This window comes from Enhydra lutris, unplaced genomic scaffold, assembly GCF_002288905.1.
Source record: "Enhydra lutris kenyoni isolate GAN:26980312 unplaced genomic scaffold, ASM228890v2 scaffoldscaffold113, whole genome shotgun sequence".
NCBI lineage: Eukaryota > Metazoa > Chordata > Mammalia > Carnivora > Mustelidae > Enhydra > Enhydra lutris.
The window spans coordinates 994,215-1,016,990 of NW_019154197.1; the positions used below are offsets into that span (position 1 = coordinate 994,215).

A 22,776-nucleotide genomic window follows, 5' to 3' on the forward strand; every position below is an offset into this window, starting at 1 on the left:
TGTACTATAATACATTTGTGTTATAATTATGGTTAGATCAGTATTTATGGTTCACATTATTAGGACCTTGTAAACATTTTTCACAGGTAAGCAATTTATTAAACTGTGATCATTTTCCCTTTCTTGCACAGCTTTTTGTTATTGCTGGAGATAATAGTCTTATTTTGTTTTTATTTTAAGTAGGTTCCATGCCCAATGTAGGGCTTGAACTCATCACCAGGAGACCAAGAGTCACATACTCTACTGACTGAGACAGCCAGGTGCCCCAATAGTCTTCTTCTTTCATTTGTTTAGTCTTCTTTATACTTATCAATAATTTGAACCCCCAATTCTTCCCTAGTTGTCTAAATAACCTTCAGGAGCTGAAAGGCTGAGCCCTATGCCTGGCATACAGCTTTTATCCCAGCCTCACACTTGACCATCATCTGTGAGGGGCCATTTTACCTCTCTCCTCTGTTGGATAGTTGGCTTCCCCTATTCCATGTATTATCTTGGTTTACCACCCCATTTTGATGGAGCATGATTTCTAGAATCTTCCTGAGAAAGGGTTCACAAGAGGTAAACATTTGGAAACTCTGTACATGTGAAAATGTCTTTATTCTTCTGTTTCTGAAGTTTGAAGACATTGCTCGGTTGACTTTTTGTTTATAGTTGTAAAGATTAAGAAGCTTGAAGACATGTCAGATGCTTCCTTTTTTCCTCCACTCTCACACCACTACTATGCTCACAACGCTTCTGACACAAGCTGGGTGTCCTACAATTGAACTCAATTCTGACTTGTTCTCCCTGGAGGTTGTGTCAGATCCTGCAGTGTAAGGGCTCAATCCCAGAAGACTGCCTTCCCCCTTCCCCTTTAGATGCCAGTCCCAAGTCCCAAGTTGACATCTGTGCTTCAGAGCGTTCAGCCATAAACCAGAGGTTCCTGTGACCACCTCCTTACCTTTGATTCATTTGCTAGCACAGCTCACAGAACTCAGGAAAACAGTTTACTGCTTGTAAGTTTATTATGAAAGGACATGGTGAATATACAGATGGAATAGATGCATAGAGGACTGTGGGAAGGGGTACAGACATCCCACACCCTCTCTAGACATGCTGCTCTCCCAGCAACCACCACGTCTTTGACCCAGAAGCTCTCTCGACCCTCTACTTTTGGGATTTTTATGGAGGCTTCACTATATAGCCATGATGGATTAACTCCATTTCCAGCCCCTCTTCCCTCTCTGGAGAATGGGGGTGGGGCTGAAAATTCCAAGCTTCTAATCATGGCTTGGTCTTTCTGGCAACCAGTCCTCACCTAGGAGTCATCAGAACAGAAGACACTTCTGTCACCCAGGAAATTCTAAGGGACTTAGAAGCAAAAACTGGGGCCAAAGACCAGATACGGGAACAAAAGGTGCTCTTACTGCTCTTATCACTTATGAAATTACAAGGATTTTAAGAGTTCTGTGCCAAGAACCAGGGACAGCAGTCAACATATATATTTTCTATTATCTCACACCAGTCTTATGTCTTCCTTTTTGAATATTTATAAGTTCTTCTGCTCCAGTGTCTGAAATTTCACTGCTATAACTTAGTATCCAAAGGAAAGGTATTAGCTACAGTGATGCTGTATAACAAATGACCTCAAAGCTCAATGGTCTATGAGCCTTTTTCTCTTACTCATGGGTCTCTGGGTAGGCTGTGCCCAGGCCAGGGTCAGTCAGGTTTGTCAGAGCGAGGCTTTGGTTTGAGTTCAGTTCTCTTCCATGTGCCTCCTCTTCCTACCTGGACCAGCATGTGTAATGTCTACTAACCTTCCATCGACCAAAGCAAGTCATGTGGCCACGCCCAATTTTGGAGTAAATTTATTCCAACCACTGTAGTGAGAACACTGCACTGTTACATGAGGAAGGGTATGGAGTGGATTGGAAACAATAATGCAATCTACCTCAGTACTGTTCTTTCTTTGTGCTGGGCATTCGGCTCTCCCAGTCTACAAATTTATGTCCTTGAGTGCTGAACATGTTCTTGGTTGATTTCCTTAATAATTTCTTTTCCATTTCTCTGTTCATCTCTCTGGAGCTCCTATTATTTGGATATTGAACCACTAAACTAAACAAGTACTTGAAATTTATCTTCTATTTTCCACCTTTGTCTTTTTACTGTCCGGAAGATTTCTTCAACTTTGAACTTTTCTATTTAGTTTTTATTTCTACTCTCATTTTTTTTTAATGCTTTAAATTTTTTCTGAGTGTTCTTTTCTTTATAGTATACAATAAGCCATATCCTTTAAAAATCTCTCTGGGGATACTAAGGGTAATACTTTTAAAGTTTTCTCTGTATGTGTAGACTCTGTTGCCCTAAATACTTTTTCTCCAAATTGTTTTGGTCTATATATTTAAAAAGACTTTCCTCAGGTATCCAGAAATCTTTGGTGGTTTGTTCATATTTGTAAGAGACTAAAAAGCTGATTGGAGGCTCTCAGTGGGGCTTAGATACAGTAGGGTTTCACTGAAGGGCTTTCTGTATAAGCTGTGTAAAGTTGGGGAAAATCCATGACACATCTTTGGATTTCTTTTTTTTTTTCAGTAAGCTCTGCACCTGAGGTGGGGTTCAAACTCATGACCTGGAAATCAAGAATGCTCCACTGACTGAGCCAGCCAGGTGCCCCATCTTTGGATATTTTTCAAGATCTCTTGAGATGGTTAAATTCCCGAGAACACTCTACTAATCTCTTGTGTAGATGATTAGATCCTTCCTGTCTGCATTCTGGGAGCTGACAGAGTGTTGGGGTTAGAGGGCTGGGGGTCTTTTTGTCTTTTTTTTTTTTTTAAGCTTTTATTTATTTGTCAGAGAGAGAGAAAGAGAGAGAGCACAAGCAGGGGGAACAGCAGGCAGAAGGAGAAGGAGAAGCAGGCTCCCCACAGAGCAGGGAGCCTGATGCTGGGTTCCATCCCAGGACCCTGGGCTTATGACCCGAGCTGAAGGCAGACACTTAACTGATTGAACCACTCAGGTGTCCCACAGGCTGGGAGGTCTTGGCATTTGGTCTACGTGTTTGTTTCAAGCCCATTTTAGTGCTATTATTGTATTAGACAGATGCCCAACAGAAATGGCAAATTCATTTGGGTATGTTGAGGAGAGTATAACTAAGAGCCTATTTATGAAGGAGTGGGCAGGGCATAAGGAAACCACGAGAAATAGTTTAGTATGGTATCAGTTTGCTAGGGTTGCCACAACAAAGTACCATAGGCAAGGTGGCTAAAGCAGTAGTAAAGCAAATTTAGTAGTAAAGCAAATTTATTTTCCCACAGTCTGGAGTCTACAAGTCCAAGATCAGCATATGGACAGGGTGGTTTCTTTTGAGGTCTCTCTCCTTGGCTTATAGATGGCCATCTTTCCCCTGCAACTTCACACAGTCTTCCCTCTGTATCTGTCCTAATCTACTTTTTTATTTTATTTTATTTTATTTTTAAAGATTTTATTTATTTATTTGACAGAGAGAGATCACAAGCAGGCAGAGAGGCAGGCAGAGAGAGAGGAGGAAGCAGGCTCCCCGCTGAGCAGAGAGCCCGACGCGGGGCTCAATCCCAGGATGCTGAGATCATGACCTGAGCTGAAGGCAGCGGCTTAACCCACTGAGCCACCCAGGCGCCCCCTAATCTACTTTTTTAAAAAAAGATTTTATTTATTTATTTGACAGAGAGAGAGATCACAAGTAGGCAGAGAAGCAGGCAGAGAGAGAGGGGGAAGCAGGCTCCCCGCTGAGCAGAGAACCCGATGCGGAACTCGATCCCAGGACCCTGGCTGGGATCACGACCTGAGCCGAAGGCAGAGGCTTTAACCCACTGAGCCACCCAGGCGCCCCCTAATCTACTTTTCTTATAAGGATGTAGTCATTTGGTACATGGCCCACACTAATGGCCTCATTAAACTTAAGTATTTCTTTAAAAGACCCAAAATACTTACAGTCTGAGGTACTGAAGGTTAGGACTTCAACATTTTGGGATGACACAGATCAGATCGTTTAACAAGTACCTTGGGAGGTTGTAACAGTGGGTCTCTGTTGGTACCCCCTAGGTCTCCAATGATGAGGGGAAGGGGCATTATCAGATGCCACAGACAGACTGGGACTGTGGAGACCATTAGTTTATACAAGAGGCAGCCAGCCGACCTGGACCCACCTGTGGGAATTGATATTCCAACCTCGGTTTCTTTCCCTTGGATCTCCTGAGATACTCCCCAGTAGCCAAATCTAACTGGAAACCAGAGTATAGGGGAGTGTGTTGATGTAGTCAACACTGGTCAGCTTCCCAGGACATACAGCAGGCTGGAGAAGGTGCCAGGGGATCTGGAGGGGCAAATGAAAGATCTACAGCACAGTCGGTACCCCTCCTTCTGTGCATGCTCCATATCCTGTTTACCTACAAAGAGGAAAAACCTACAATATTTGGCAAGAGGGAGGGAGGGCATATTCAGAAGGGTGTGTGCAGTTGGGGGGGTTTCTAGGATTCTGCTTCTGATATGGAATTCAAGGAATTATTTTAACCATTCCTTTTTTTTTTTTAAAGATTTTATTTATCCATTTATTTGGCAGAGATCACAAGTAGGCAGAGAGGCAGAGAGAGGGGGGAAACAGGCTTCCCGCCGAGCAGAGAGTCCGATGTGGGGCTCGATCCCAGGACCCCGAGACCATGACCCGAGCCAAAGGCAGAGGCTCAACCCACTGAGCCACCCAGGTACCCCTTTAACCATTCCTTTTGACCGTTACTTTGAGATGTTTCTGGTCCCTACTCCTGACTGAACCTATTTGAGGACTTTTGTAGTGTAAGTTGGATTTACTTTTAGCTATCTCCAAGACTCCTTGGGGATTTCATTTCCTAAGTTTTTACTACTCACCCATTTATTTTTTAAATAACTTTTATTTAAATTCCAGGTAGCTAACATACAGTGTAGTATTAGTTTCTGCTGCACAAAGTAGTGATTCAACATTCCCATTCATCACCTGGTACTCATCACAGCAAGTGCCCTCCTTAATCCCCATCACCTGTTTCCACATCTCCCCACCCATCTCCTTTCCGCTAACCATCAGTGTGTTCTCTATAGTTTAGAGTCTGTTTCTTGGTCTCTCTATCTCCCTTTCCCCTTTGCTTGTTTGTTTTGTTTCTTAAATTCCACATATGAGTGAAATCATATGGCATTTGTCTTTGACTGAGTTAGTTTACCTAGCATAATACTCTCTAGTTTTATCCATATCATTGCAAGTGCCAAGATCTCATTCTTTTTAACGCTGAGTAATATTCCTACACACATACATGCGTGCACATGCGCACGCCTCCCTCCCCCACCTTTCCCCATTCATCAATAAGTGGACACCTGAGCTGTTCCCATAATTTGGCTATTGTAAATAATGCTGCCATAAACATAGGGGTGCATTAGCCCTTTGAATTAGTATTTTTGTATTCTTTGGGTACATACCTAATAGCACAGTTGCTGGATCACGGGATAGTTCTATTTTTAACTTTTTGAGGAACCTCTATACTGTTCTTCAGAGCTGTTGCACCAGATTGCATTCCTACCAACATATAAGAGGGTTCCCCTTTCTCCACATCCTCACCAACACCTGTTGTTTTTTGCGTTGTGATTTAGCCATTCTGGCAGGTGTGAGGTGACATCTCTTTGTAGTTTTGATTTGCGTTTCCCTGATGATGAATGATGTGGAGCATCTTTTCATGTGTCTGTCGGCCATCTGGATGTCTTCTTTAGAAAAATGTCTATTTGGGTCTTCTGCCCATTTTAAAATTGATTATTTGTTTTAGGGTACTAAATTGTATCAGTTCTTTATATATTTTGAATACTAACCTTTTATCAGATATATCATTTGCAAATATCTTTTCCCATTCGGTAGGTTGCCTTTTACTTTTGTTGATTGGTTTCTTTGCTGTGCAGGTTTTTATTATGATGCAGACCCATTAGTTTATCTTGTTTTTGTTGCCCTTGCCTCTGGGGACATATCTAGGAAAAGTTTGTACAACAGATGTCAAAGAGGATACTGCCGATGTTCTCTTCTAGGATTTGCATGGTTTCAGGTCTCACATTTAGGTCTCTGTTCCATTTTGAATTCATTTTTGTCTAGGATGTAAGAAAGTGGTCCAGTCTCACTGTTTTGCGTGGTGCTGTCCAGTGTTTATTGAACACCATTTATTGAAGAGACTGTCTTTTTCCCACTGGATATACTTTCCTGCCTTGTTGAAGATTAGTTAACCATATGGTTGTGGGTTCATTTTTGGGTTTCTATTTTATTCCATTGAACTGTGTGTCCATTTTTGTGCCAATACCAGTACATGTTTGATTGTAATATAATTAGAAGTCTCCAGAATCATGATGCCTCCCACTTTGCTTTTCCTTTTCAACACTGATTTGGCTATTTGGGGTCTTTTGTAGTTTCATTCATATTTTAAGATTGTTTGTTTTAGCTCTGTGAAAAATGCTTTTAATATTTTGATAGGGATTGTATTAAATGTGTAGACTGCTTTGGGTAGTGTAGATATTTTATCAATATTTGTTCTTCCAAACCATGAACATGGAATATCTTTCCATTTCTTTGTGTCATCTTCAAATTAATCAGTGTTTGTAGCTTTCAGAGTATAGGTCTTTTATCTCTTTGTTTAGGTTTATTTCTAGGTATCTTAGTGTCTTTGGTGAAATTGTAAATGGAATTGATTCCTTAATTTCTCTTTCTGTTGCTTCATTATCGGTGTATAGAAATGCAACAGGGGGCTCCTGGGGGCTCATTTAGTTAAGCATCTGCCTTCAGCTCAGGTCATGATCCGGGGTCCTGGGATTGAGCCCCACCGGCTGTTCCCTGCTCAGCGGGGAGCCTGCTTTTCCCTCTCCCTCTCCCCCTGACTGTACTCTCTCTCTCAAATAAAATCTTTCAAAAAAAGTTCTTTTTACTGCTTTTATGTTTCCTGTCTTTATACTATCACTTTTGATCTCTCCTTTCCAATCAGGGTACCCTTTAATATTTCTTGCATGGCTCGTTTAGTGGCCACAAACTCCTTTATTTTGTTTGGAAATTCTTTATCTCTCATTCTATTTTGAATGATAGCCTTGCTGGATAGAGTATTCTATTTTTTTTTTAAACATCACAAATAAGGTTTTTTATTTGTCACCACTTAATGTCTGAATTTTAAACAGATTCCTGGACTGGTGGCTCATACCCATCAGCTCGTTCAACTTGAGCACCGGTATCATCCCCAGTAGCTTTTCCAGAACTACTACCTTCATCATGAAGCTCCATGAGCTTTCCCAATTCAAACTTGGGCTTCTTCGGCATTTTTTACTTTTCTAACAAAGACATCATGGAGTGGATAAATAGACTGACAAGCTTTTTCTTTATCTTTTCCATTGCTGTCTGGAATCAATTTATTGACCACTTCTTTCAAGTCATTAGTCTGGACCTCTTGGGTCATGATCTCCATCATCTTTTTCCGAATTCGGCAGACCTCTTGGTGCTGAGCATAAGAGGTCTTCTGAATCTGATTATTGCATTTTTTAGTAAAACCAACACAAAACAGATGAAGCAAATAACCATCGGTAGTCTTGACATCAACATGAGCTTCAATCATGGTCTGCCATTTTTTGACCATGGAGCACATTTTGTCCTGGGTGAGATCCATGCCGTGGAAATTAGGCAGTTTTTGCCCTGAACATCCTCAGTAATTAGCTTGAATTTTCTAAATGCAACTTCATCATGCTGCAGATCAGCAAGGCTCACTTCAAAAACACGACCCTTGAGGCTATCAGATGCAATTTTGGTTCCTTGAGTTCTTATGACTAATGTTTTTCCAATATTTCTTATTTTGAATATAGCTGGTGCTTTCTTAGAAAACGGATCAACCACTTTCTTCTTGGCTCCCTTTTTGCTGCCTTTTGTAAGGCGCTTGTTCTTGCCAACCTACCGCCATGGTGCTGCTCAGGGTGGATAGAGTTTCTTTTCTTTTTTTTTTTTTTTTTTAAGATTTTTTATTTATTTATTTGACAGACAGAGATCACAAGCAGGCAGAGAGAGAGAGGAGGAAGCAGGCTCCCCGCCGAACAGAGAGCCCGATGTGGGGCTCGATCCCAGGACTCTGGGATCATGACCCGAGCCGAAGGCAGAGGCCCCAACCCAGTGAGCCACCCAGGTGCCCCACAGATAGTTTTCTTGACTGCAGATTTTTCTCCGTTCAGCACTGGAATATAACACACCACTCCCTTCTGGTTTGCCAAGTGTTTTTTTGGAAAATCTCTTGCTACCCTTATGGGTTTTTCCTTGTAAGTTAATGACTTCTTTTCTTTTGTTAAGATTTTGCAAATTTAATTACAGTATTTTTAAAAAAGATTTTATTTATTTATGACAGAGAGAGAGAGAGAGAGGGAACACAAGCAAGGTGGGGGGAGCTGGAGAGGGAGAGGGAGGCTCTCCAATGAGCATGGAGCCCGATATGGGGCTCAATTCCCAGGACCCTGGGATCATGACCTGAGCCGAAGGCAGATGCTTAACCGACTAAGCCACCCAGGCACCCCATAATTACAGTATTCCTTGGTGTGGGCCTCCTTTTATTGATTTTTTAAAAAGATTTTATTTATTCATTTGACAGAGAGAGATATCACAAGTAGGCAGAGAGGCAGGCAGAGGGAGAGAGGGGAAGCAGGTTCCCCGCTGAGCAGAGAGCCCGATGTGGGGCTCGATCCCAGGACCCCAAAACCATGACCCGAGCCTAAGGCAGAGGCTTAACCCACTAAGCCACGCAGGCGCCCCCTTTTAGTGATTTTGATGGGAGTTCTCATTGCCTTCTGGATCTGGATGTCTGTTTTCCTCTCCAGATTAAGGAATTTTTCAGCTATTATTTCTTCAAATAAATTTCCTGTCCCCTTTTCTCTTTTTCTTCTGGGGATCCTATAATACAAATATTATTACATTTGGTGGAGTCAGTCAATGAGTTTCCCAACTCTATTTTCATTTTGCATAATTCTCTCTTTTGTTCAGCTTCTTTGCTTTCCACTGCTTTGTCTTCTAGGTCATTAATTCATTCCTCTGCTTCTTCCAGACTTTTAGAAGCACGTTTCTAATCTCATGTATTGCACTCTTCATCTCTGCTTCTTTTTTAACTTTTCTCTATGGTAAGGATCACACTGATGTCTTTTATTCTTTTCTCAAGCCCAGTGAGTATCCTTATGACTGTTGTTTTAAATTCTAACGGGCATGTTATTTATATCTGTTTCATTTAGATCTTTGGCCGTGGCCTTATCTTGTTTACATCTGGGATAAATTTCTCTGACTTCTCATTTTGTCTAAGTCACTGCCTTCTTGTCTGTGTTCCAATTTAGGTCTCCTGCTCCTGACAGTAATGGCCTTATGAAGATGTCCCACAGTGTCCACAGCCTGGTCCTTCAGGGAGTGCCTCTGGTGTGTGTTGTGTGCACTCTGCTGTTGTATTGTTTTGGCTGCTCTGTCCTTGAGGCCAGTCATCTGCAGAGGCTCTTTGCCTGCTGTGGGCAGTGTTTGGTACCTGGCTTGGATGTGGTGAGTTTTAACTAGGTGGGCTTCGGTCTGCTCGTGAAACGAGCCTCCACTGGAACTGAGGTCCTGCAAAACTCTGGTCAGGAGATGTGGTATAGGCTGGGCTTTGTTCTGGTCTTCTGGGGGAGGGGGGCCCCACAGTGGGACTCAGGCAAGTGTGACTGAGAAGGGTGGTTCCACGGGAGTGCAAGGGGAAGGTGCTTGGTGTAAGCAAGTTAGGTAGTCAATATTGGTGCCACAGTGTTTCCTACGGGGGCTCTGTGTATATGCTGGGTGGGGGTGGGGGGTTGGGGTTGGAGTGGGGGTGGGGAGGGAAATGGCACTAGCTGGCTCCTCTGTCCCTGGAGAGGTGTCTCCATGAACTCTGCCACTCAGGGACAGCTCCAAGGAGAGGGAGTATTCTCTTCACCATGTGCCCTGGCACTCTTCAGATTGCTCTTTTCAAGCTGTCTGCTCCCAGGGTTGTCTGCCTTGCCTCTAGGAGCAGCATAGTGCCTTTGGGCTCTATCCCAATCAGTCCTGCTGACCTTGAAAACTCCAGGCTTTACGCCCTCCCAGTTGCAAGAACTCATGAAATTCAGCCCCTCTTGTTTTCCAAGCGAGTGGCTATGCGGAAACCTTCTCCTTGTGTGATCTAGTGTGCTCCTCTCCCTTGCCCTTCTCCGTGACCACAGCTCCCCCGCTCCACAGCAACCAGGATCCATTTTCTCTCCTAAACCTTGTCTCCATACTTCCTACCTTCTTCGATGTGGCTTCTTCTCTCCCTTTAGTTGTGAAGTTGGTCTGTTCGTCTTCAGGTCTATTTCTGGGGTATTTAGGATGATTTGATAGTTATGTAGTTCTATTCATGGGACAAGGCAAGATTAGGGTCCTCCTACTCTGTCACCATCTTCGTCTCTGACTACTCACTCACTTACTTACCACTGGGTAATGAATTATAGTGAAGTTGAATCTTAGTATGTATATATAATTAATAGAAGGATGTTGACAGATAATATACTTGAAGTGTTACATTTATTAAGCAAAAATAAATTATTTATTTTTAAGTATCAGGTTGTTTCTTGTAATGTTGCATGTTTTTTTTTTTTTTTAAAGATTTTATTTATTAATTTGACAGAGAGAGATCACAAGTAGACCGAGAGGCAGGCAGAGAGAGAGAGGGAAGCAGGCTCCCTGCTGAGCAGAAAGCCCGATGCGGGACTCGATCCCAGGACCCTGAGATCATGACCTGAGCCGAAGGCAGCGGCTTAACCCACTGAGCCACCCAGGCGCCCCTGTTGCATGTGTTTTAAACAAATTCTCTTAAGATGTAAACCATCACATGTTTTATTAAATTTGAATAAACTGTTAAAATTGCTATAACATATCACACCTAAGCTCTCCAGTATAATTTTGAGCAAATATATATTGTAAAGAAAGAACCAGAAGCAGTCAAGGCAGCAAGACTGACTTGCTGTAAGACTGTTTCATAGTAAAGTAAGCTAAAGCCTCTATCCTTTTTATTCCTCATTCCCTAAAGGAGTTACACTACCAAGTGAAGGAATTTCCCCGCTGCAGTTTTGAGGCCACAAATGCAAGCTTAAATGATTGCTCTTGAGACTTCCACTTTTGCAGGCAATCATGTCCACATAAATTACAAAAAAACCGTATGATTTTGTTATTTTAACACCAAACTGAATGGTGGACTGAAATCAACATGTGAAAGAAAGGCTCAAAGCTTGTTCCTCTCTTAACAGAGTAGTGTCATTCTAGTTTTACTGATGCATTAATTTTCATAAAGTGCAGCAACAAAATAAATAAAGTGAAAAAAGTTATGAAGATTTATATACAACTCTGAGATTAAGATAAGTTACTGTGTTCTTGTGAGACTTTTTTAACTCTGTGGAAGCTCACTGATCCAAGTAACATAATGATTCTTTTTCCCCCTTAGATCAATCTGCTATGAAGGAGTATATGATAGCTTATAAAAAAAGATTAGATTAAAAGGAAAATTTATGTGCTATAGACTAAATCCAGATACGGTCAGGTGCTGAGCATTATTTCTGGCTTCAAAATAGGAAGTATCTGTCTCGCCATCTGGTTGGGGTATGAAAGGCATAGTTTGATGCTGCAGATTTTCCCAGTCCACATCACTGAAGAGAGGATGACGTCTCAGCTCTTAGGAAAAATATAAAACAAAATAGAGTATTATGACGCCATTACCTAAGTAAGTACTGCTTCACACATATGTCTGTCTCTCTGCAACCATGTACTACATACTGGCACACATTATGTCATTTTGTCTAACACTTGACACATGACAGGTGCTTGGTCTGTATTTGTCAAATGAGTGAATGAATGGTTTGCCTTATCTTTCTTCTCCATACTCACTCCTAGATGTCATGGTGTCCTGGTTGTATCTCATTACCTTATGTCTCTCCCCTAGAGAGTAAGTTGTACAAGCACATGGATTTTAGTCTGGTTCATCCCTAGGGTACCTCCAGCACCACAGCAACATTGCCTGGCACCTAGAAGTCACTCTATAGGATTTGTTAAATAAATAAATAAACTGTTAATCTTATTAGAGGGAACACCTAGAAGCTGATACAAGTGACATATTACTAAATCTCATTTTTCTAAATACCTTACACCACATGGAAATGCATTTGGAGACACAACTCCTTCTTTGTGTCTATGTATACTTCATTACAAAAAGGATTTTAGGGCAGCTGACATTAAGCCTAATTTGAAAAATCAAAGCCAATGAGTTCTTCTAGTTTCAAAATTGGAGTTTAATATATGCCTGCATTGGTAAAAACTATTGAAGGGTCACAAATATACCAGATCTTATTTGAGACAATCTAGCAACTGATACATTTCTTTCTTTCTTTCTTTTTTTTTTTTAAAGATTTTATTTATTTATTTGACAGAGAGAGATCACAGTAGACAGAGGCAGGCAGAGAGAGAGAGAGGGAAGCAGGCTCCCTGCTGAGCAGAGAGCCCGATGCGGGACTCGATCCCAGGACCCTGGGATCATGACCTGAGCCGAAGTCAGTGGCTTAACCCACTGAGCCACCCAGGCGCCCAACTGATACATTTCTTAGTCAACAGTGGTATCAGAAATGAAGCAGTAAGAAATTTCAGAAGAGAGTAAAAAAATTTCCTGTATTGGCCAATGAATAACTTTATCAGGCTTTGAAAAAACCCAAGACACTGACAAGATAAGATTGCTTTAAGGTACCTGTTTGAGATTAATAGAATTAATGAATATTAATTCAGTGATTGAATATCCTAACCTGATGTACTGAATTTTAATGCAGAGTAAGGAGAAATATATCAATGCATATTTAGCAGGCAAAAGTAAACTGAAGAAATTTTTAACCGATTCAGCAGACAGATTGTTTATGGTATCGTATTAGTACTCGGTATCATTATTACCATTCATCTTACACAATTCAAGGATAAGAGTTTATTAACACAAAACCTTACCTTTCATTCCAGCTCTCTTTGTATTATCAATAGTTAAAAGTATTTCTACTGCATTTTGAGCATTATCAGATAACTTTTCTTCACCTTTAGGCCACGGGATATCTACAAATACAAGTAGCTTGTTAATCATTGTTCAAATATTACACAGAGATAAATACATCTATCTTAATAGAAAAAGAATCACCTCTTTTCAGAATATTCTGGAATACTTGTTGTGGTGTTTCATCATTGAAAGGAGGAATTCCAGTTAGAAACTCGAACAAGCAAACTCCAAGTGCCCACCAGTCTACTGCAGGACCTAGAATTTAAGAGGGAGTAGTTGAACTTGTAAGCATTTTGTACAAATATTTCATCAACTAAAGTGTTAATATATGGATATTTGGGCACAGTCAAGGCATTCATTTCTAAGGTTTTCTTCTAGCTCCATAAGGTGCAAAAACCCAAATTATCTTTATTTCAGTAACATGGCAATTATTTTCCTTCTCTATTCTCTAAGAAGTTTAGATTAGTAATTATCACTAATTATTGGGTGTAGCTCAGTGGGTTAAGCCGCTGCCTTTGGCCTGAATCATGATCTCAGGGTCCTGGGATCAAGCCCCGCATCGGGCTCTCTGCTAGGCAGGAAGCCTGCTTCCCCCTCTCTCTCTGCCTGCCTCTCTGCTAACTTGTGATCTCTCTCTCTGTGTCAAATAAAGAAATAAAATCCTTAAAAAAGTAAAACACAGCTAGTCAAGAAAAGTTAAAGCTATCTTTCCTTTGTCACTAATGACCTCTGATATTCTGGATATTTACTTGTTCTAAATCCTAAAACACAACAAAGAAATACATTTAATCTAAAGATTACTCTCTAGGGACACCTGGGTGGCTCAGTCGGTTAAGCAGCTGCCTTCAGCTCAGGTCATGATCCTAGAGTCCTGGGATCAAGCCCCACATCAGGCTCCCTGCTCAGTGGAAAGCCGGTGCCTGGGTGGCTCCATCAGTTAAACGTCTGCCTTTGTCTCAGGTCATGATCCCAGTGGCGTCATGTTGGGCTCCCTGCTCAGCCGGGAGTCTGCTTCTCCCTCTCCCTTTGCCCCTCTCCCCTGCTCGTGTTCTCTCTGCTTGCTCTCTCTCTCTCTCAAGTAAATTAAAAAAAAAAATCGAATAAAAAAATAAACTGCTATAAAATCAATTTCACAAAATTTATTACTGTGGTTAAGTAAATGCCACCATTCCATTTTATTTATTTTTTAAGATTTTATTTATTTATTTGACAGATAGAGATCACAAGTAGGCAGAGAGGCAGGCAGAGAGAGAGGAGGAAGCAGGTTCCCCACTGAGCAGAGAGCCCCATGTGGGGCTCGATCCCAGGACCCTGGGATCATGACCCGAGCCGAAGGCAGAGGCTTTAACCCACTGAGCCACCCAGGCGACCCTACACCATTCCATTTTAAAACAAGTAGGAAAGTACTATAGAATCTGCCATTAGGAAAACAATTGCATGCATTCAGAGTGTGTCTTCATAGCAAGCCATGTAATCCCATCTTCCCTAACGAACATAGAATGTAAACAGTCTATACATTTCCATTTTTATAATAATCACTATAAAAAAAACACACAAACCACCTCAGATAGTAGGCCTTTTAAGGAGCACTGAGAAAGAATAGATAGTATAACCAAATAACAGAAAAGAAGGGGAGAAGTCAGGAAAAAACATCTATCTTCATTATTTTACTCAGGTTAGAAATTAGAACCCTTCTCCCAGCTCAGCCAAAATATACTCATGTCAAAAACTTCCATGATTTCTCCATGGATATGTCACACATACCCATATATTTGAGTCAAAGTCTAATAAGATCACATATGATGATAAATTGTAGGAATTATAATACATGCCGTTAGCCAGAAAAATAGAACAAACTTGTTTTACACTATCGGTTTTCTAATACAAAACCCCCATCTGTAATTTTTCCATTGATACTGTTATGCCTTTCTGTTTTCTAATAATAATGGGACTAAATGAGTAGGAAAATTAAAGCCTTCTTGTTGGTGCTAATTTTAACATTTTTTATTAAGCCTGTTTTTTGGGTTGCAATAAGAAGGCTGTATCTTTATGCTCTGACAATTTAAATGTTATTTTAAAAATGCTACATGCCTACATTTGTTTTCATAGAGAACATTCTCTCTGGATGTCCTCCTGTTTAGAAGACAGAATACAGTTCATTTTGTATTTCCTAAGATGAAAGGGAAAAAAATTTTTCATGCTATGTGATCTAGTTATACTTTGACCAGTTTAATTTGCTTTGCTGTATTACTTTACAGAGAAGCTCACTCACCGGAAGTCAGAAATCCTGCACAGTAAGAAAAGAGTAGTTAGGTACATTGTATTAAAATCATGAGTTCATTCTCACATCATTCACCCTACTAGATCCTAAATATTATGCGAGACACAAGGGTCACAAAGATAAAGAAGAAAGAGAGCTTTCTTCAAGAAGAANCACATCATTCACCCAACTAGATCCTAAATATTATGCGAGACACAAGGGTCACAAAGATAAAGAAGAAAGAGAGCTTTCTTCAAGAAGAAAACAACCTACTCTAGGAGAGACAAAACAGATAATTTCGACACAATGTTAAGAGAAAAGAAGTAAAAACAGCCTAAGAAGCTATGGGAAACTCTGGCCAGAGTTCCTAAGTAATTGGCAGTGGGGGATGGAGAGACCATGGAGGGCTCAGAGAAGTCTTAACTGTCCTCAGCAAGATGTTTAGAAACAAAGAGGTGAATGTAAGAAACAAAATTGTTATAGAGACTGCCCTCCAGGCCTGGGGATTTGGGAAAGAAGTATAAAGCAGTGTTTTTTCTTTTTCAGTTATAAATTGCTTTGTACTGGGGCCCTTGATGGCTCAGTGGGTTAAGTGTCTGCCTCTTGATCTCAGCTCAGGTCTGTATCTCAAAGTCGTGAGTTCAAGCCCTGTGTTGGGTTCCAAGCTGGGTGTGGAACCTACTTTTAAAAAAAATTGCTTTGTATTATTTGTTGTTTTAAGAATGGTGTATCAAATATTTTATAGAAAATGAAAATCTTAAAATAAATCACTAGATAGCTGAGATAACTAGATGTCCCATTAAAATAGAGGCAAGATCCTAAAAAGCAAATCTTTATACTTGAAGCTTACTTTTATACTGTATCCTAAGCAGAGAAAACGTATGTTATAGGAAATGAGCTGACAAACCTGTGACTTAGAAACAGAGACACTGTACAAAAGTCAGTTTAAGTGCCCAGAAGAACTTAGTTGCTTTGGCTGATAAAGGGGAATTTGAAATGTGTCTCAACACATTTAGAGATTATTAACAGTGTTTAGTGAGTGCTACCAAGGAATCCTTCTGGATTCTCTCATCTTGAGAAATTTTCTTAAGCTTTTATAGTGGAGACAAATATAATAACATAGGTAAAATGACATATGCTTTAAACAGTTTCTAATAAAGTGACAGAGACGTGAACAACTACTTCTCCATAATTGACCAATGGATGCTCTGTGGAAAAGGTAACATTTGAACTGATGATGAGATGAGAAGAAATTTAATGGGAAGAGGATTGGGTTCTGGCTTTTTTCAACTAAGGCAAAATACTTGCACAAAATAAGGAAAACCTGAAAATAAATGTGTCTAAGAAGTGGAATGGGAACATAAGACCTATAAAGGGATTCTTTGAATCTGCCTGTGCCTTGATCGTAGACCACCCAGACTCCAGAACCATGTGTGCGAAATACATTTTTGTTCTTTATAAAAGAAATAGAGATTCCTTGAGAGACAAGGCTGGTATAAGAGCTGAGAGCCTCTGATGCTGTGATCAGTGGTCTGGATTTTATTTTGCAGGTAGGAAGGAGCCAACATGGTTTTCAAGGAGAGCAGATGGACTGACCACTTTATGTCTTAAGAGGGAAAATCTGGTGGCAGTGATTATAGACAAGAGGATGAAGTTGATGGCCCAGGAAGAGAGCTAGTAAACTAATGAAAGGAAAAGAGGACGTTCTTACAGAGGATAGTGGCAGAGATGAAAAGATGAGAAGAAATTCTGCAGGGACAGAACCGACAGGATTTAAACGCCTGAAGGCAGGGACAATGTCTGTGTCATCACAAAGATGGCAGATTTCAGAGAGTGAACGGAGGAAGAGCAAACTGGACCCGTCCCATTTTGACATACAGCACTGAATCACCAGTGAAATGCTGAGTAGGCGCTTTCCCCATGTGTATGCAGCCTAGAGAAAGTCAGGAGTAGAGGCAGATATCTGGGGAGTATCGACAAGGGTCTGACGGCTGAAGTCATGGAAGAGATGACATTAACCGGAAGCAGGAGTAGGGAAAAAAGGGAAAGGGCAGGATCATGAAGAATCTCCATATACTGAAGAGCTAAGGAGTTGGCCACAGAGGTAAAAGGAAGGAAGGAGACTGAGAAGAGGCTGGTAGATGTGACAAGAATGACAGCATTGATGACTTAATAAAAAAGTGCCAGTTAGGGGCGCCTGGCTGGCTCTGTTAATAGAGTGGATGACTCTTGATCTTAGGGTTGTGAGTTCGAGCCCGATGTTGAGTGTAGAGATCACTTACAAATAGAAATTTTGAAAAAAAAAAAGTGTCAGTTAAATGGTAGGGATAACAATCAGATTGCCAGGGCAAAAATAATTAGGCAAAGGAAAGAGGCGACCTTTGAGAAGTTAGGCGGTGGTGAAAGACAAGAGTGGAAGCTTATTTGCAGGCTAAAGAGAAAAGGCAGCATAGAAATAAAAATAGAAGGAGCGCGCGTGTGTGTGTGCGCACGCGCTTGTGTGGGATGGGGGGTTGAGGTGAAGATGAGACAGTTGGATCACCGGAAAGAGCCCCAAGAATAGGGAAGTAACTGACACGATCAAGAAGACGACCACATTATGGACTGAATTATGTCTGCCTGAAAAGACATGTTCGAGTCTTAACCCTGAGGTCCTCTGAGTGTGCCATTTGGAAAAATGGTCCCTGCAGAGGTCACAGGGGAGTAGGGTGGGCCCCTAAGCCAATATGGCTGGTGTCATAAAACACAGCCACGTGACCATGGAGGCAGGGGGAATGCGACATGCTGGCTCGAGTGAGGCCCCTGCAAGCCAAGGGTTGCTCGCAAACCAGCAGAAGCTGGAAGGGCAAGGTCGTTGCCCTACACGTTTCGGAGGGAGCATGGTCCTGTCAACACCTTGGTGCCAGACTTCCACTTCCAGAACTGTCAGGCAATCAATTCCTGTTGCTTTGAACCATCCAGTTTGTGGCACTTGATGATGTAGCCCTAGGAGACCAATCCAGTTCACTTCAGACGGCAGGAGGGGAAAATTCTTCAGAGAGAGAAAGGGGAATAAAGAGGCTAGGTAGAAATGCCATCCTGGTCTTCCTCTGCTGCATCCCGAAGATGGCTCACTTCTGGCTTGACCCTTGTGGTGAGGGGATAAGTGAGGGCGAGCTCTAAACAGGAATGCGCTGCTGTGACTGAACAGAAGTTCTTGTTCAACTTTGTATTCCCGAGCCAAAGCTGGTGAGATGTTTTGAACTAAGATAGCAGAGCCGCTGGACGGTAGGGCTGCTCGGGGTCACTGAGACTGAGTGGGAATGCAAAGGACAAATGGCTGCATGTCTTCTTTTGCCATAAGAAATGCCTTATTTATGAGAAAAACAGTATCACATGAGTTCCTTTTCTTTTACTCTCTAAAGGTAATCCAAATACCAAAGAAATTTAGAACAATTTTACCTCAAAAGAAAATGCAGTGATAGAGAACACTTCAGAAACTCAAAGACATGGAAGACTTACCATGGGCCCTGGCCAGTAAGAGCTCAGGTGCCAGGTAGTCTGAGGTTCCAAGAATCCGCCCTTCATCCATGGGGGCCGCCCCTCACCTCACACTCTTCGGAGTTTGATATGGAGTTCCTGATTTGACCTGTTTCGTGGTCTGCTAATTTAAAAATAGTTTACAATAAATATTGTCTTTCCTCTTACAGTGAACGGAAATGCTAAAAACAAAAGCAAAGCTAGGCTGCTGGGCATAAAAGGCCTATGCAAATTCCTGATCGGTTTTGAAAACGGACTCATTACTAACATTTTGAACAGTCTTGATATCTGGTGAAATGAAATAGCTTAGATAAGACCAATTATTTCAGTAACATCTAGATATGCAAGAAGGAATGAAGGAATCCTTAAGAAAAATTTCTTTCTCGATAGCATGGACTAATAGGAACTTCAGAATGGTCACTAAGGGATGATGTTGTGGCTTATAAATGATTGAATTATTGGGACAACACATCAGCTGGTACTAAATATAAATAACTTCTTGCGCTAATTGGTAGTTAAGTTTTAAAAATATTCTGTGGTCTTACAAGGATTCTGTGAGACAAGCAGAACAGGTGTAAGCATATTCTACAGAGAGATAAGAAACAGGCTTTGAGGAAAAGGGACTTCTACGTCACTCAGCAACTTCTGAATAGAAAATCCCAACTCTTGTGACCCTAAATCAGGGTTTGTACTTTCAAGTTTATGTTGCCTCTCCAAAAAAAAGGGGAAAAAAATGAAACTTTGGGTTTATGAAAATAAAGGTTTAGAAAATAAAAACAATATAAGATTTGAAATATCTATTTTCCAACTATTTTCTATAAAGAAAAGAGATAATTTATGAAAGTCCTTAGAAGGGACTAAAGATAGAGTTAACTTTAATATTATATTTTAGAGTTGCTATTTTCAAGTGAAAATATGTCACTATAAATATGTAAATATGTGATTGAGAATACGTGAAAGTCTAGGGTCCCCTAGGTGGCTCAGTCAGTTAAGTGGCTGCCTTCAGCTCAGGTCATGAACCCTGGGATCCTGGGATCAAGCCTCGAATTGGGCTCGCTACTCAGTGGGGAATCTGTTCCTCCTCTCCCTCTGCCCCTCCTTGCTGCTTGTACATGCATGTGCTCTCCCAAATAAATAAATAAAATCTTAAAAAAAGAAAATATGTGCAAGCCTAGAGCACAAATGAAGAAGGTGCTATAGTTAAAAATAATAAATTGCTACCAGCTTAACTTTCTGCAGCAAAACCTCCAACAATCCAAAGATTCCCAAGCAGCAGAACAGAAAATCTCAGATAGTCTAGGTAAGAGGTAAGTACCTGGCCTTCATAGTTTATTGTCATAAAATCAACAACAAAGTGTTAGAAAGGGGTGCTTGGGTGACTCAATGGGTTAAGTGTCTGCCTTCAGCTCAGGTCATGATCCCAGGGTCCTGGGATTGAGCCCCACCTTGGGCTCCCTGCTCAACGAGGAGCCTGGTTCTCCCTCTCTCACTCTCCCTGCTTGTGCTCATTCTCTCTCCCTCTCTGTGTCAAATAAATAAATAAACTTTTTTAAAAAACAAAACCAAACAAAGTGTTAAAAAGGTGGAACATACTTGATATGGCTTATAGGATGCTCCTTTTTGATTAGGGGTTATAGCCATGGGATATGAACTGCTATAAATGCAGGAAATATCCATTGCATCTAAAGAGGTAATGCTCATTTTGGATGGTTCTGAGTTATTGGATGCATTGATATGACTGTTAAAACTTCAAAAAGCTACAGCATTTCTTTTAGGTAAGCTTAATGTTTTCAGCACCTCTGAAGACGGAGCTAACATTTTTTGGCTACTGTCTTGGACAGCAGGATTCTCATCGCCTTTTGGCAAGGTATTTTCTTGCCAGTTGGGTGATACGGTAAGTAGGTCTTCAATGTTTGATTCTTCAAAAGAGGATTCGTTGATGCTTTTATCTGGATCCAAGGACTGCCTTTCTAATGAACTCTCCATGATAGAAATTCCAGGAAAAGATGAATCGGAGTCCATACACATACTTTTAGAAGCTCTCTCGTCATCGGAACATAGAAAACTCGAACTTAGGAGGTCTTTCTTATTATTCTTGTCACAATCCTCATCCAGTTCACACAGAAGGTTTTTTGCTATCATTGGGATAGGTGATTTTTCTGGAGTTTGTGGTTTATCAGTGAAAGAACTGACCATGTTTCTCCTTATCAGCACAGTCACCTTGCTGACCTCCACACACTGATAGCTTCAGGTCTTGGACTTTCATTGTTAAGCCTGTCCTTTGGTTTATATAACCATCGTTCATTTCATTTCTAGATTTATGCTCTATACAGTTTTTTTTATTCTGTATGATGGTCTCACAAGGACTAGAGTCAACTAACTCAAAAGTTCTTTTAAAAATTCTTTTCCCAAGGTGCTCTGCAGTCCTATCACCAGGATCTACAGCCCACTGATCTGACTGGTGAAAACCAGACTGTGCTGTGTCAGTGGCCACATGAATATTATCTATATCCAGTTCTCTTGCTTGCCAAGAAACTTCCTTGGGGAGGCATTTTTTAGCCAGGTTTACACAAGAGCTTCCAGTCTCAGGAATGGTACTGCTGTTATGAATGGGAGAAAGGGCTAACTCAAGATCCTTTTTATTGAAAACTTGGGTCTCAATGGCATTGGTTGATTTTGTACATGAAGGCTTTTCTATTATATTCCAACTCATCACTGTAGAGCCCAGTGCATTGTCACTTTCCTGAGAGGGAGGAAAAAACACTTTTTTAGTGTGTAACACTGAGATTCTTGAACTTTTAAAACCTCTGTTGACTTAGGTGGAATAAATGACCCCATAAACTACTATGCTACCTAGTCCCACTTTCCCCTGGAATAACAGAACAATAACAGAGAATTAAAGAGCAATATAAACAATTAAAGCATGTTTTTACATATATTTTAAGTGAAACACTAGTCTAGAATTCAAATAAACTAGTCTTTAATATGTCTTTTCATTATTTAATATGTATTTGTATAATATGTGTTTGATATCCTAGAATACATATTTGATACACATTCTTTAAACAGGACAAATTAATAGGCAACATTTTCAGGCAAAACCAAGGGTAAGGCTATATTATGTATATCTCTGCTTTGCAATAGGGGTATAGATGATTCTGTTTTGAATTACAAAATGCACAGGACTTAAAATATAGTTAAAGGAAAATTATAGACAAAAATTTTAATATAAACAGGTATCACCTTGTATAATAAAACCAAACTGATAAAGATGAAGCTAAATTAATCATAATTTATAGTAAAAACCCCAAAATAACAGGAATTAAAATCCACTGTCAACAAGATGAAATGATGATGCATTAATGACAAAATTCTTTTTTTTTTTAAGATTTATTTATTTATTTGACAGAAAGGGACACAGTGAGAGAGGGAACACAAGCAGGGGGACTAGGAGAGGGAAAGCAGGCTTCCCCTGCTGAGCAGGGAGCCTGATATGGGGTTGGATCCCAGGATGCTGGGATCATGACCTGAGCCGAAGGCAGACGCTTAACGACTGAGCCACCCAGGCGCCCACAAAACACTTTTTTTTTTTTTTTTAAGATTTTATTTATTTATTTGACAGACAGAGATCACAAGTAGACAGAGAGGCAGGCAGAGAGAGAGAGGGAAGCAGGCTCCCTGCCGAGCAGAGAGCCCGATGCGGGACTCCATCCCAGGACCCTGAGATCATGACCCGAGTCAAAGGCAGCGGCTTAACCCACTGAGCCACCCAGGTGCCCCCAAAACACTTTTCTTAAAATCTGTTTGAATTTCAACTATCTGCAGGTGCTTTTCTGTGATCAGAGCTTTGTACAGAGTATCAGAAATTGGTGCACGGTAATCAGGGTTTTTACAACATTACTCAGTAAGAGTGTGTCTTCAATAAACTCTAACCCT

At 40.8% G+C, this 22,776-nt stretch overlaps 1 protein-coding gene and 1 pseudogene across 1 annotated transcript in view; both read right to left on the reverse strand.

The window, feature by feature from the left end:
- Nucleotides 1–7,115: 7,115 nt before the first annotated feature.
- Nucleotides 7,116–11,060, reverse strand: LOC111139704 (annotated as a pseudogene).
- Nucleotides 11,061–11,433: 373 nt separating this feature from the next.
- Nucleotides 11,434–22,776, reverse strand: part of LOC111139705 (microtubule associated serine/threonine kinase like) — a 31,300-nt gene continuing 19,957 nt past the window's right edge. The window contains 7 exon segments of the mRNA XM_022492047.1: nt 11,434–11,707; nt 13,019–13,120; nt 13,203–13,316; nt 15,334–15,348; nt 18,823–18,964; nt 20,434–21,039; nt 21,041–21,583. Coding sequence (XP_022347755.1) covers nt 11,550–11,707; nt 13,019–13,120; nt 13,203–13,316; nt 15,334–15,348; nt 18,823–18,964; nt 20,434–21,039; nt 21,041–21,583 — 1,680 coding nt within the window. The 3' untranslated portion in view covers nt 11,434–11,549.